Genomic DNA, 14,695 nt, shown 5'->3' with positions numbered 1-14,695 from the left:
ATGATAAATCCCTCCCAAAAGTACACTCATAAAAAAAAAAAATATTTAATTGTGGACAAAGGAGAGTTTCATACCTTTAATACTGGTGTTTGCAAAAGCCCAGAAAAAAACCCAACTCATACCTGCTCTTCAACTGAATGCACAGAATATTCTTCTACCCCAGACTTCAAAATGAGAGCACTTGGAACAACAGACACAAATAATGCAATTTTAATTTCAATTTTAGATAGCATTTTAATTTAATCTCTTTCTCCTTCAGCGATCTGTTCTGTACTGATCTGGTAGAGCCAAATACCGCAGAATTTTATTACAAAGTCTCCTGTGAACAACCGTATTGAAATGAATGGATTTATTTCACATTTACAATTGCTATAACGAGAGCAAAAATTGGCCCCCTGTAATGAAGCTGGTCCAGCCTTGGAAGTGAAGATATGGAAAAGAGTCCAATAAATTTTAAACATCTGAAACATTTCCAAGATGTTTGTCAAGTAACACCAGTAGCATACAAAAATTGACTGAGGTACTATAGACTGACGTGGAATTAATAATTTAAAGACATAAACAAGATTAGCATCTTTTCTAATCATGCTTGTAAGCCATCCTTTCTGAATACATGTTGGTTTGTATTAAAACATACAGCAGGTAATACATACCTTAGAGAAAGGGTAGTTTTTCGAGTGGTCTATGATTCCTTAGGGGAAAATATCTGTTATGTTATGGGGTTTTTTTTTTAAATCTAATTCCTGCATGTCTTCAAGTGTTGATGGATAAGCTGCAAATAGATCAGTAAGTGGATGAAAAATTGAAATGCTTCCATTTCAAGAACTGGCAGGTGAGAACTTGCCCTAGTTGGTGGGAATTAGTAGGAATTCCTAAATCCCTGCTTATATCAGGAATGAAACAAGGAAATGAAACAAGCGAGGGATTTATCTCTCACACCAAATGACATGGCTTAGCAAATATTCATCCTGTTAAGGTCTCCCTTTAAAATATAATCTCTGCATCCCAATTGTTAAACGATATGGTCCCTGTTCTGTACTAACCCGCAAGAAGGCTTATTGGCCTGTGAAAAGTTAAGTTTGTTAAATATTTAACAGCAAGGATTGTGTTCAGCTGTGTTGTCTCAACTATGCCCTGGCCCATTTAGCAGTGCAGACGATGTCTCGAAGCCTGCAGCTCCGTGTCTCCCTCGCCATGCCCAGGGCTAGGCAAGCTAAGGCATCCAGGGTCTGCAGCTTCACATGGCCCTGATGCAAGGCACTGTGAGGCTAAGAATATTGGGTTTCTGGCTTCCCTAACACACAGGTAAGAGGCTTCATGTCTCCGGAGGCCCAGCTTACCTGGGATTTTGAATGCTTGTCTAGAGCTTTGCAGCAGAGACTCTAAAAGCATTTAGGGAGTTGGTAGTTCAAAGAATTTAAGCCTCCTGATGTGCCTTCTCACAATGAGACATCTCCACACCCTGGTCTGACTCTCTGGAGGCTGCCTGGGATCCTGGATAGTCCAGGAGCCTCTGGAACTGAAATACATGGCATCATTTTGTTGAAGAAATATCAAAACGGAAGCCTTCTGCTTTTCTAAAGGAATTGTTTCTTTGTTTGCTGAGAGAATTTTGAAACCTCTAACTTGCCTTTTGAATCAAAATTAAAACACTTCACACTGCTGGCATTTGCCACAGAAAGGAAATCTAGGCTTTGACAAGATCTACCTCTGAACAATTTCAACCCACCTCAACCCAATACAGGAGTTTCACATACGGGATCTGAACTTTTTTCTCTAGATTATTCTGGCATCTTCACTTTGTGGCACCTGATTGTGGACCTCTGCCTGCTCAGACCTACAGCAGAAACAAAACTTGAAATTTTCTATGCCAAATTATTCTTGCAAACAATATTAATTACTCCACCAGCAGCAGAACTAAGGAAACCAGTTTCCCAGTATACACTGCGCTGCAAGGTTCCTACACAGCTCTGGATGGGAGAGATATGGGGGTTTGAGATTCCCAGGCATTTTTTCCCCACTATTTTTACTTCGTTTACCCTGGCCAAGAAGTCATGGGGAAACTGATTCTAAAAAAAAATGGGTCTCTTGGCTTTTCTAAAAGCTAGGTAACTTTAAATTGGGTAAGGTTTAACATTCAGGATCAGTCACCTGGAAAAAAATCCATCATACAAAATTTATGTTCAAGATGTAGCATGTGCTAGAAAAGGTCTAAGCCACCTTAAGTCTGAACTGAGTATAGACTTTCAAGGCCAGTCCAATTCTACTTTCAAATCTGTTTGAGTATTGAGATAGTGCTTCATGGTGGCATTATCATTCTCACGTGATAGGGCATCTCCCAGAATAGCCCCCCAACCACAAGCTGCAGAGTATTGCTGGGACAGTGATGGATACTCACTAATAGCACTGAGATACTCATTAGTCCAAAACCAGTTATTGCTACCAGGTGTGATGGCCATAGAGGCTTTCTCTAGAAGAGAAGAGACCTGAATTCAAGTTCTTTTTTAACAAATACATGTTAAAGTCCTGGGTTCTTAAGGAAAAGGGTGGGCATGAGATTAGCGTATTAACTCTGCAAGCAAAAGAGTTGCTTTAAATGTCTGGACATGGACAGGGCTTTGGTGTGACTAAGGCACCTACAGCCCAGCAAGATGAGGACACAGCTGCTTCTGGGCATGCCCAAAGAACGGACCTCAGGTAGCTTGGGAGCATAGTCACCTGCTGACCCTCAGTACTCCAGGGACAGGAGAATCTGACTAGATATTCTGTTTACTTTTTTTTTAATTAACCTCTCTTGTGCCTCATTTCTCACTTTCTAAATATTTGTATAATCACAGAATTATAGAGTCATAGAATTATTAAGGTTGGAAAAGACCTCTAGGATCATCAAGTCCAAACGTCAACCCAACACCACCATGCCTCCTAAATCATGCCCTGAAGTGCCATGCCTACACATTTTTTGATCACCTCCAGGGACGGTGACTCCACAGCCTCTCTGGGCAGCCTCTTCCAATGCCTGACCACTCTTGCAGTAAACACATTTTTCCTAATATCCAATCTAAACCGTTTCCTCTCGCTCTATCGCTAGTTACTTGGGAGAAGAGACCGACACCCACCTCGTTACAGCCTCCTTTCAGGTAGTTGTAGAGAGCCATAAGGTCTCCCCTCAGCCTCCTCTTCTCCAGGCTAAACAACGCCAGCTCCTTCAACTTCTCCTTGTAAGACCTGCTCTCTAGACCCTTCACCAGCTTCATTGCCCTTCTCTGGACACGCTCCAGCACCTCAATGTTCTGGTAGTGAGGGGCCCAAAACTGAACATAATATTCAAGGTGCGGCCTCACCAGTGCCGAGTACAGGGGCACAGTCACTGCCCTGCTCCTGCTGGCCACACTATTCCTGATACATCTTTCCTTTGCAGTGTTAGAAGGTATGTATATTTGGGAAAACAAAATAAAACTGTGTTAAAAAGAAACTGTGACTGGACTGATCAGAACAAATAAAAAATATTTGGAGGGTAGGGAGATTTCTATGCTAACAATGACTTTGAACATTCTATCCTTACCTTTTATGAAGCTGACATTGATGACCACATATATTTATTATTTAACTCAAATATTTGGAACATTTTACTTATTTCCAGACTGTACATACCCTACACATACCATGATTAGTGAATAAAGTTGTATGATATTGATATTTTTATTACTTTAAAGTTTATAAACTCTATTGAACAAATATTGAAATTCACCTCATGTAACTTTTATGCTAGAAAATGCATCACTTAAACAATTACCAAAACTGAACACAAAAGGGTCAAGACCAAAGGATCTTACCGAAACATTCAAAAGTTTATTGAAAATAATTGTGGGGTTTGGGTTCTTTTTTTTCCTTTATCCTCCATAATTTGTATCGTGTATTTAGCAAAGCCAGTGGATAAAGCCAAAGTAAGAGGACAGAGTGAAATCTCTATCTTCAAAGAGCTGAATAGCCAGGTGTGGTTTTTTACTTAAGCAAGTATATTTTTCTACTCTGACACAAAGCTGCATAGCAGAAAAAATTACATAATCCTTTCTGACTTAAGAAAGCTCTCCTGTATTTCATTTTACTCTGTCCTCAAAACTAGAATAACCATTCTTCTTGTAATATGGCTAATATATATTACAGCTGATTGCTTTTCTCGGAGAATTTGAGTATGCTGAATTATACTTGGGACTTTTGTTTTTTCCCCCTCATTCGTGCTGTGGTGTATCTCTACATTTGAGGAGAGGCTGAATCTTGCTTTACATTCACAGTAGACGGTACATGGTTTATGCTGATCTTTAGCTCCTGCGGGAGTTTTTCCGTTGGTCAAACAACAGCTTTCAAGGAAGGAGACTCCAAAACAGGCCCTATACACAGTACTATTTGCGGTCTCTCTGTCTGGGGATAACATTTCATCATTTTTTTCCCCACTGTGTTTTCTTTTACTTTTGTACGCACTGTAGTTTCAGCCCCTCAGGAGACACTCTACAGAATCTGTTGCTTAGGAATAGTACCCTTCACAGAAATTAGCTTGAACTTCAAAAGAACAAAACATCTTTCATTAGTCACAGGTTTTCAGGTAATGAATTCCTCTGAGAAAGTTGATTAGAAAAGCCAGCCTTCTGGAATCAAGTACCACCAATGTTGACCTAAGATGAATTACAAAGGTTAGCAACGCTCTTGAAAGGGCCATTTCTTTGTTCCCCTTAAATTATGTCTGAGATTCTTTCTACCAATACCCAGGCTCACCTCAACAGTGGCACTAATAAAGTGAAGTTTTATGTAAGTGGAAACAGCCCCTCATACAGAATAAAGCCAGAAAGAATTACAGCGGTCATATAGTCTGACCTCCTGTGTAATATAAGTCATACAAATTAATTATTGTCCTAACAAAAGCACCGCAAGAAAAAAAAATCTCAAATATAAAATGCTGCTTGATTTTTTTTCTTTTTCCTTAGAGACCTGCATTACTTAAAAGGAACTCCTGTTGCATGGTAAGGAAGCGGGGTTAAGGACCAGAGAGGCACGGGAAGAACTGCAGACTCCCATTCAGAGGGTCAGAGATAGGGACCTACATCCTCTGTCCTGTGAGCGGAGAAAGTCAGCCACCTCTGCAGGCTGCCCCAGGTCATCCACATGTCAGGAAAGCAGCTGCACGGAGCCGCTCAGTAGAAATGCTTGGCAGAACTGACACCTTCCTGCTGAAGTCCTGGCTTCCACCCCCCACTGCACCCACCTGAAATCCTACATCTCCATTTCATTTGGAGGAAGGGAGGTACCTAACTAAAAAGAACTAATCTCCTTTAAAACAAGGCCACGTGGAAAAGGACTAAGCTCTCAGCCTGATGGTTAGCGCATGCTGCTTAAGAGGCAAAGTGAGGTCTGATTGCCTCTCCCACCACTTAGCTGGTACTGCAGCATGGTGCAAGAGCAGCAAAAGCTTTGTGGGGCCAGAAGATGACAGTATAGGAATGAGTGAGATTCTGGTGCCTGGAGACCAGGACACTGGAAGCCTCAGCTCTGACCTCCATTTATGGGATTGCTGATCCATTTCACATCAGGTAATGTCTGAACAAAACCTGACATCAACTAGGCAGTTAGGACCATCATTGAGGTTTTTGACTTGCCCGAATTGGTAGGCTGCAAAGTCAGCCCCCCTCAACTGAGTCCCTCTGCTTCTTTCTTACTTTCCATTTAGTTTTGTAAATCTCCCATTACTCCCTCTACCTAGTCTAATAAAACAGATAGGACAGCAGCTCAGTCTATGGAATGACGCATTCTGGATTTCTAAATTTGAAATAACAGAAATGGAATAATTACTAGTATTTTAAAAATCAAGCTAGAAGGCTGGGTAGTTTTAGGATTGACTTTATAAAGACTTGTCTATGCCTGAACATAAGAAATCAAAAACCAAGCAATTAAAGGTATAAAGGTAATACATTCTAGTCGAACAATGCTAAATCCCTGTGTAGAAGCTCTCACACAGAAGCAAAGTGACCTAATTCCTTCAGAAAAATTGGACCAAACTGAGGCCAATTTACTTTTGCAAGAGAAAATCCACACCATGGTTAAAAGTGCAGGTATCTTGTGCCTCTTGTCCACAAAGGAGCACTGAAGAAAGTGACGCAAGTTCTAAAATGCACAATCATTTTTCCAGTGCAGTTATCACCAGAAATCACAATATTACAGGTTCAGGCACTTCAGAAAAAGTCAAAAAGGAGAGCCTTAAAGTCCTGTTCATCCACATTGGACCCAAACATTCATAGGTGCCTGTTTCCCACATTAAAATTCCTTAAATGATTTGGCATGAGATTAATCTGACCAACTGAGAACACGTATCTCTCAGCTTAACACTCCAGGTTTCCTTATTACTCAGTGCAGACACACGGGCTTTTCCGGGCTGTCTCTCTCGCTCTTTTTGAAAGGTAAACTTTCACACCTGAAAACATCCACTCATCACTGACTGCAAAGGAGTCTCAAGTGACCAGTGGAGCTGTCTATGCTATAGCTAGCTAAAAGCCCACAGATGTATCCCATCATATACATCTGCTTCTGCATACGTCCAGAAGTGCTGCGGCACTGACAGCAGCGAACAGTGCAACGCCCACCTCAAACCAGAATTTACAAAATAGGCTTTATGTTATAAATGTCACATGAGAAAGTCATTTTCAGAGCTCAACAAACAGCAGGTTCACAAGCTCAGGCTGCCAAAAACTCAAACTAAGCCAAAAGTCTTGGTAGACCACTCCCTTAACCCAATAATTCAGTGGTGAATATATTTAGGAAGGAGATGATTTCAGTTCCTCTCAGGACCCCAGATGATTTTAAACAGTCTCTCCCAAATGCTTTAATCAGTGGATTATTACCTAATCTGAGGTAAGAACAGAAGGGGCACTCTCACTCCCTCCTGTAAAAGCTGTTTCACTTTGAACAGAATAATTATTCACTAGAAGAGACAGACACCTGGGCTGGGGGAGCTACTCTGCACATGATGGGAAGAACCTGGCTTCCACTGCTGCTCTGCCAGCAGACTAACTGTGAAACTCTACCTTGCATCTAATGGTGGCTGGAACACAGCCTCCCACTTTCTCGTGAGCACGCTCGCTCTTTCTCTCTGGCCCAAGGAGTATTATGTGTGAAAGAGTCCACAGGAAGGACTGACGGTGTTTCCCATCTCCTCAGGCTGATACACGATGGCTTCAGATCTCCTCCAGTGAGGCAGGGAAGGAAATCCAAGTCCAGGGAACCAAGTTCAAAATTACTGTTCTCACAGTCGAAGTGTCAATAAAGAAGCAAGAGACTATGAAAGAAATGCCACTTCATCATCTCTCTTCCTTTGAAAGGAATGACATTTTCAAATAGCACCGACGCGCCAAAGAAGAGCAGGAGTAAACTACACTCTTGCACTGAGATTCTCCTGTAAGCAGTGGCTCCCTCTTACCATCCCCATTGTTTAGGCAATACCCTCAGCCACCAAAACGCCCCCTCTGTCTTTGATACAGAGCCTAGGCCAAGTAAATCAAAAGGAGATGCTGGTGAATTTATCACAGCAGCAATTACATCCCTTTTGGAGATCAGACTAACTGACTCTTGGAGAAATTATTATCGTTTATTTCACTAGACCTTCTCTTTCAACAGACAGGGCATGTTAGTGGATTTCCTACTCTTGTTGGTGAACAGGCTTAATTTTATTCCAGGTCAACCACAGAGGTTTGAATTGCAGTAAGCTGTTTCAGGCAGACCACCAATTCAACAAGGAGTAGTCTCGTTATTGCTATGTTTTGTACCCACATATCAGCAAAGCCGGTTATCTAGACAGGACAATAAAATAAAACAAGTTCTACTTTGATATTTATGAATACTGTGTCACTTACCTGCAGTACTGTTAGTGATTTTATACCAAGCTGCATTCACTGCCACACAGGGAAGCAGAACACAACCCGATACTCTCTGCATAAAGTATCTGTAACTCCCATTTTAAAACAAAAAATCAGCTCTGTGAGGGGCACTTAAGAAGTATCACCCATTACAACCCACATTTTCCTCCACCACAGAGTGCACCCACCAACTTACGGCTCTTCCTGCTTCTATCCGAGCCAAGTTGTGATTGCCGTAGGAACTTCTGTTCCGGTGGAGGCTCACCGGCAGGTCCTGTGCCCAGGGTGCTCACAGGGACACAAGCCAGTTAAGGGATTCTTACTCAGCCATGAACTGGCCGTAGACTGTCGTAGCTCAGTTGCCAGAAAACAGGGTGGAATAAAACCTATTTTGTTTTAAATTTAATTTTTATTTATAAAACACTACTGGGGACAGAAGTCAGAATCCTGCACTAGTGCTAGAGGCAAATATACATGCTCCTGTAACAGCTCTTCCCTGACAGCCCTAATCTTATAACCAAAGGTGGTAAAACAGTGCATCAGAGATGGTCCAAACTGCACTCAGGACGGGAGGGAGTGGCACCAGGTGCCTGCTGGCTTCACAGCTTCTCCAGGCACCTCCACCTCCTCCTGCCATCAGCACCAGTGTCTCCTGCCACCATTGCAACCTGCTGCAACACAGCAGCACAGAAGGCACTACCTCAGGGAGGTGGAGCGGACAGGGAGAGGAGAAGGGAAGAAGTAGTGGCTGTTGTGGAGGTACGAGGAAGGAGTCTCAAAATCAGGGATGTCAGCAGCTGAGCAAGTCCCTTCCCACGGAACTGGAAATAGCCATCCCCCCTCTAGGCATTCTTTAGGGACATGCCTTGACTCTATCATTTAGAGAAATTATTCCAGCAGAACTTCTGCTAAATTAGCAAGCTGAAAAATTTCCCCAAAACAGCCAAGATGCTGAACATTTTTCATTTACTCATATGGGGAATAATCTGTCACATACAAACATGCAGCACTTGAATCATAAAGGTCACTGTCTTGTGCTGAAATGAATCATACCATGCAGTACCACTGCCTGTTTTATTTATTGCACAGCAAGATGATACGAATTACTCAGTCCTAGCTAAAAGGTAGCACACCCAGTTCAGGTAGTGTTTTTAGGAAAAGTTATTTTCTTTTTAGGCTTACTCTCTCTTTTGCTGGATATTGTTTCATTTGTTTTAGATATACTGACACATGTCTACCCCCAAGTCTCAGAGAAGAGCATTCTGTAAATTCTTTACACAAGAAACATTTTCTCTTAAACAAAACAATCTACATTGGGCAAACAATCTTTGTTATTTAATATACAGATAAAACAAAGTGTTTGAAAATACGAAGATGGACATTAAATCCAAGAAACCTGCACATGAACAAAGATAGAGCAATTTTATAGACTTTTGCTACATTTTTGGAGAATGTTCATGTTTATTTTTTCTTTTCTTTTGTTTCTCAGGTATTTTCACAGGTGTAATATGTACAGAAAAGACAACGCCATTCTACTTAACAGCTTATTTTAAAACAGTAATTCAAGGTTTCTCCACATCAGAAAATGACTACTCCTCAAAAGAAAAAAAAATCAAACCAGTTCATAATAGCAAAGTAGTGGCTCCTGGAAAACTGGACTTAAATTCCTCACCATTCCAGCCGCTACAAACCTGTGCTCTCAATTTTTACTTTTCACACAAAAATAAATAAAAATCTCTTTCAAGGAGGGCATTGTTGAATGATTTGAGAACTAAAAATCTCAAACGGCTGCAGAAAGGCCACTGAAATCTTGTGGTTGTTTATGCATATGCCCAGATAAAAGAAAATATGAAAGCATTAAGCATACAAGTGAAAAAATTAGTAACAGAAAGCAGTAAGAGGCAAACCAATTTTCTTCGCTATATACATAAAGTTTTCACATGAGTAAGAAGAAATGTCAAAAATACACAGCTTTGAGTACAAAAGAATAATTTTAGCAATAGATTTGTACAAATGAGACTTGTGTAAGCAGCATGCTTTGACAGAACGAATGAAACCGCAACATATTTCAAAATACATTCATTTCAATCCTCCATACCAAAGATTTCTGAAAATGTAACATGAGGGAATACAGTTTAGTAACGAGTATCATTTCTGGAGAGGAAGAAAATTATAATTCCCCAGTAGAATCAAGAAGGATCAATTTCAGTTTTTAAAATCCTTGGTCTTGGTCAAGGTCAAGCCCACTAAACCACCTCAGTAGCCCCAATCCTGCCAACACGTATGCGTTTTACCATTACAAACTTTAGCACAGTTATGCTGATCTTGGCGGGATCACAGACAGCAAGACTGAGCAGTTTAGCAGTCTTCAACTTGGTCCTAGGACTTCAGCTGTAATTATCAAGGCACTGCTCTAAAGACAGTATATAAGACACAATAGCCCAAATGGTTCTGTAAACAATTACTCTGGGGATACTTCTATGCCACCTCGTTTCTTTTTCTTAACACCCTTTTGTTCTCTGTATGCTCTGATCACCTCTAAAACCTGGTAAGTGTGAATACTGGATCACCACGTAAGTCACCTCTGAATTTGGGCCACACAACCTGGGTTTCTTTTCTCCAAGTATTGGCAGACGCAGCTCTGAGTGGAAACCCTGTTACAGTCAGTGCAAACAAACACTAAATTATCAAGACAAATTAACTTTCTTTGATGTTTGCAAGTTCTACTTCACAGCCAGTACTTATCAGAGGTTATGAAATCCCCACAAAATGTTTTCCCCTCTCCCTTCAAGAAAGTCATTTCACTAACTGTATTACTCATCATCTTTACTTCTTGTTTTATGACATTTATTCAAACCTCTTACATTATGTCTCTGGAAGACAGCAAAAATACCTGTTCCTGCCACCGTAGACAGTAGCATCAGCTCCTTAGACAGTTACGTTAGCTCTAAGCACAACTTTGCTGCTTTCAGAGATAAAGAGGCATGACAACTCTGAAACAGAAAATCCATACTAACCAGGTCATAAACTTCCGCTATCAATGTGAATGTAATTGAGAAATAAAAGCTATACTGCAAAGACATGCTAAAACACTGTTTTACAGTGGAACTCCTTTACTGCCTGTCATTTTGATCAGAAAAATCCATACCACCATCAGTGAAGCTGGCAAGGAATGGAAAGCATAGACATCAATAACATCGCCACTGCCTGGGTGCCTTTACACATAACCCACAACCTCAGCTAGCAGCTTTTATTAAAAAAATGAAATTATTAATACAAAATTGTTCCTTTTATACTCCTAAATTTTAAATATTGCCAAGACTTTTACCAGTAGTTGTTGATGAGAAGAACAGAGAAAATTGTTAAGTTAGTTCTTAACTGAAGACCTAAATAAAATCTGGGGTGTGAATGTTTAGCTGGCCTCAGGAAGCAAGCAGTCCCTAGATATCCACACAGTACAGGGCATTTCCCTCATACACAAATGCCCTGTACTGCATGGATAGAAACAGATAACATTGCTATTATTTGTTCCTCGGGTACAAGAATTATGAAGACATCCCCATGCTTTGGGGCACTGAAAGAGATGTGGAAGAAAGGGAATCCCAAACCCTAGCCCTGGTTGATAACTTTGTTGTACATTAATCCTCCTGTACTTGGTCACAGACTGCCCCAAAAAGCTCACTGCAAGGACACAAAAATTCTGCAGGCATTCTTCCCCAGCCTCAGAACAACTGGGAATTTCACTTCAAAACCCAAACCTAGGTCTTAATTTCATTTACCTCACATTAAATATTTATTTAGCTGGTTAAAAAAAACCCAAAATGTCTGAGTCTGGATTGCTATCTTCAAGGAAAACCTGTGTCTTTCTGCTTTCCAGGCAGGTACCAAGACAGCCTGACATTAATCAGAAAGGTGGTTTGGCATTTCAGGGAGAGAAGCTGATGCCTAAGAGATGAGAACAGCAAAGTTAACCCTTGAGGCAGCAGGCATTACAGTGGAAAAGGGGCAACAAAAAATGAATGTAAAGTAGTATCGGAGGGAAAAGGGGAATTTAACTTACACCCCTAGCAAACTCTGCTGGCCAAACGTTATTATTAGCTTATGGTTTCAGTCTAATACTTAAACTGGAAAACAAGGAAGTTGAGGACTTTTTTCCCCAGTCATTACTACATAGACTAAGCCCTAGCCTCAGCTATGGTTCACATGCTATTTGTTTGCTGGGTTACCCTACTACTCCTAATTCTATCCCAGCAAACGCCTGACAGCATGATTTCCGCAGCGTAGGGCACACCTAGCCTAGTATGAGTTCCAAGCCAAACCAGCATTACACCGACACAGAGCAGAGTGCAGGCCCAAAGTCACAATTTGGGATAGGTTTTCAGGCATGCCATTAGGTTTGGGCAGCTTGTAACAACCTGAAGTAACAATTACAGCCATCCCTTCCCCCATGAGTTTTCACATGAAGTCTGTTTTTCTAAATCTTGTATTATTAGCCTGAACCTCAGGACACGGTATTTTCATTGCTTTCTTTTCCTTTCATTCTTCCATTTTCTCCTTCCAACTCCCCTGATAACTGAGCAGTTAATGCTACTTTTGATCAATTGTTACAAAAACAGCAAATCTATGACTGTGCATGTAGCTATACCAACATAAATTGCCCTCCTAGAGCTTACATGGGTCTTTCATTGAAATTCACCAAAATAACAACTAAAAATAATAATAATAATAATACCACCCTTCAATACAGAATATTCCAATGAACAAATTCCATAGTAAATTTTGTAAAGTGCACAAAAAAATAAATGGGAATATTAAAAAAAGAAAAAAGTTTCTAGTGTCACCATGAAAACTTCTGAAATATTGTTAAAATTAAATAGAAGTAATCTAATGAGACTTTTTGGCTCTAATATATTGGCAGACAGCAGCAACATTTTTTCAGAAAAATTACACCAACTAAATATACTGTATCTTAGCAGCATAAAAAGTCCCTACAATTAGATGCAATTGCAGGCCTAGTAAGCATAAACCTGACAAAATGTTACAAATGTAGTTTTCATTTAAAAGAATGGATTTCCATGGAATCCTAGAGGTAACATTTGTTATTTTGTTTACATTGTATTCTGGTAGTAAACCCAGCTATAACCAATCACTTTCCCTCCCTCTATCTTTCCTCCCCAAATTGCACAGAGTACTGGAAAATTTAATCAAGTTATAAGATATGGCCACACCAAAGAAGCCATATTAAACAAAACAAAAAAATCAACCTAAAGCCTAAAAAAAATAATCCCAGAAGATAACAATCATTGTCAAACAACCACAGCTTCACACCACCGACCGATGCTCCCCACACACATAGATGGCACTGGGTCGAATGCGCCGCCTTGTATGGCCAGGTAGCTGTGGCAAAAACTTGAAGTATTTGGGCATCAAGTCCAAGCATGCATCGTGAAACTTCTTAATCCTCCAGTAGTAAATCAGCGGGTTCAGTGCAGACTTGAGGTAGCAGAGCCAAAGGAGCCAAGTGCTTATCTCAAAAAAGTTGTGCTTATAGTAGAAGTGGCTGTTGAATGTGGCAATAAGGCTGTAAGTGGTGAAGGGTGCCCAACAGACTATGAAGACAAGGAACAAGATCAAGATGGTTGTGAAGGCACGAGTTTTAAAGCTCATATCAATATTCATCTGAAAAGGTCTCTGTAAGCTCATGAGACCAAGTTTGCTGGCCTGGCTGAGGCATATGCTATCAGGGTGGCTATGGATACGAACTGCATTGTGACGGACGGTGTTGAGTATGCCCATAAAAGAATACAGCATTACCAGGAATGGAATAAAAAAAGAAATTAGCAAGATAACTATCACATAGGCTTGGTAACCTGGGCTCGTAGAGTAGCCAAAAACACACTGAGGTGCTCTTGAGGGTATCTGCAGATTAGGATTCCCTACTGATAACGGAAAAGCGACAACAAAGGATGCCGCCCAGGAAATCACAATGAGAATCTTTGCACGGTAAGGGTTCAGTTTATCTTGCCTCTGAACTATGATAAGAAATCGGTCAATACTAATAATAAGAAGAATGGCTACCCCCTCTATGACAAAAAGCCAGAAGAACATAGCAGAGACTCTGCAGAATATATCCCCAAAAATCCACTGAGTGGTAATGATTGTTATCAGAGCAAAAGGCATGTTCAGCACTGCCAGCAGCATGTCTGCAAAAGCCAGGCTTGCTAAGAGGATATTAATTGCAGATCGCATAGCTGCCTTCTGGTAGACCATGAGGCAGACAACAAAATTTCCAAGGAAAGAAACCAATAGGATAAATATCATAGCAGCAGAAAGAATGATCTGGAGTGGCAAACTCAAGCTCCTGAAAACTTCTTGTGATGGCAGGGTAGCTGTTGTGTTTACCAGAAAAGTACTTCTCTCAGTGGTGAGCACGGCACCTGAACTATATCTCAATGGCTGTGTTGTGCCACTACGAAGCAAGAACTGGGGAGTGGTAAAATTCGTATAGGCATTTTCATAAACAATAAAAGTAGCATTTGAGGTCCCAGAGTGGGCCAGTGTCAACATTGCTGAGAAAACCATTGCTCCAGGAGAAATGAAAGCAAAACCAAAGGTCTTCAAGGCATTTTATCTTGTTCAGGCAGTATCTTATTCCTGGTCATTTAACAAATCAAAATTCAACATCTGAAAGCATCAAAGTTCTTAAATTCATGTCAGTATTTCCATCTGAAAAAGAAGAAAGAAATTTAAAGCAACAAAGTAAGACCCTCTGAAACCAAGGGGAAGCAAACAATTGC

At 40.7% G+C, this 14,695-nt stretch overlaps 1 protein-coding gene across 4 annotated transcripts in view; it reads right to left on the bottom strand.

The window, feature by feature from the left end:
- Positions 1-9,329: 9,329 nt before the first annotated feature.
- GPR63 (G protein-coupled receptor 63) overlaps positions 9,330-14,695 on the bottom strand; it is a 31,457-nt gene continuing 26,091 nt past the window's right edge. For all 4 annotated transcript variants that reach the window (XM_064447600.1, XM_064447598.1, XM_064447597.1 and 1 more), the window contains one exon: positions 9,330-14,624. In XM_064447600.1, the coding sequence (XP_064303670.1) occupies positions 13,221-14,480 (1,260 nt within the window). In that variant the 5' untranslated portion in view covers positions 14,481-14,624 and the 3' untranslated portion in view covers positions 9,330-13,220. The remainder of the gene's footprint in view (positions 14,625-14,695) is intronic.

This window comes from Phalacrocorax carbo, chromosome 3 (genome assembly GCF_963921805.1).
Source record: "Phalacrocorax carbo chromosome 3, bPhaCar2.1, whole genome shotgun sequence".
In the NCBI taxonomy this organism is placed as follows: Eukaryota; Metazoa; Chordata; class Aves; order Suliformes; family Phalacrocoracidae; genus Phalacrocorax; species Phalacrocorax carbo.
Note: the sequence above shows the minus strand (reverse complement) of the source record. Positions and strands in the feature narration are given on the sequence as shown.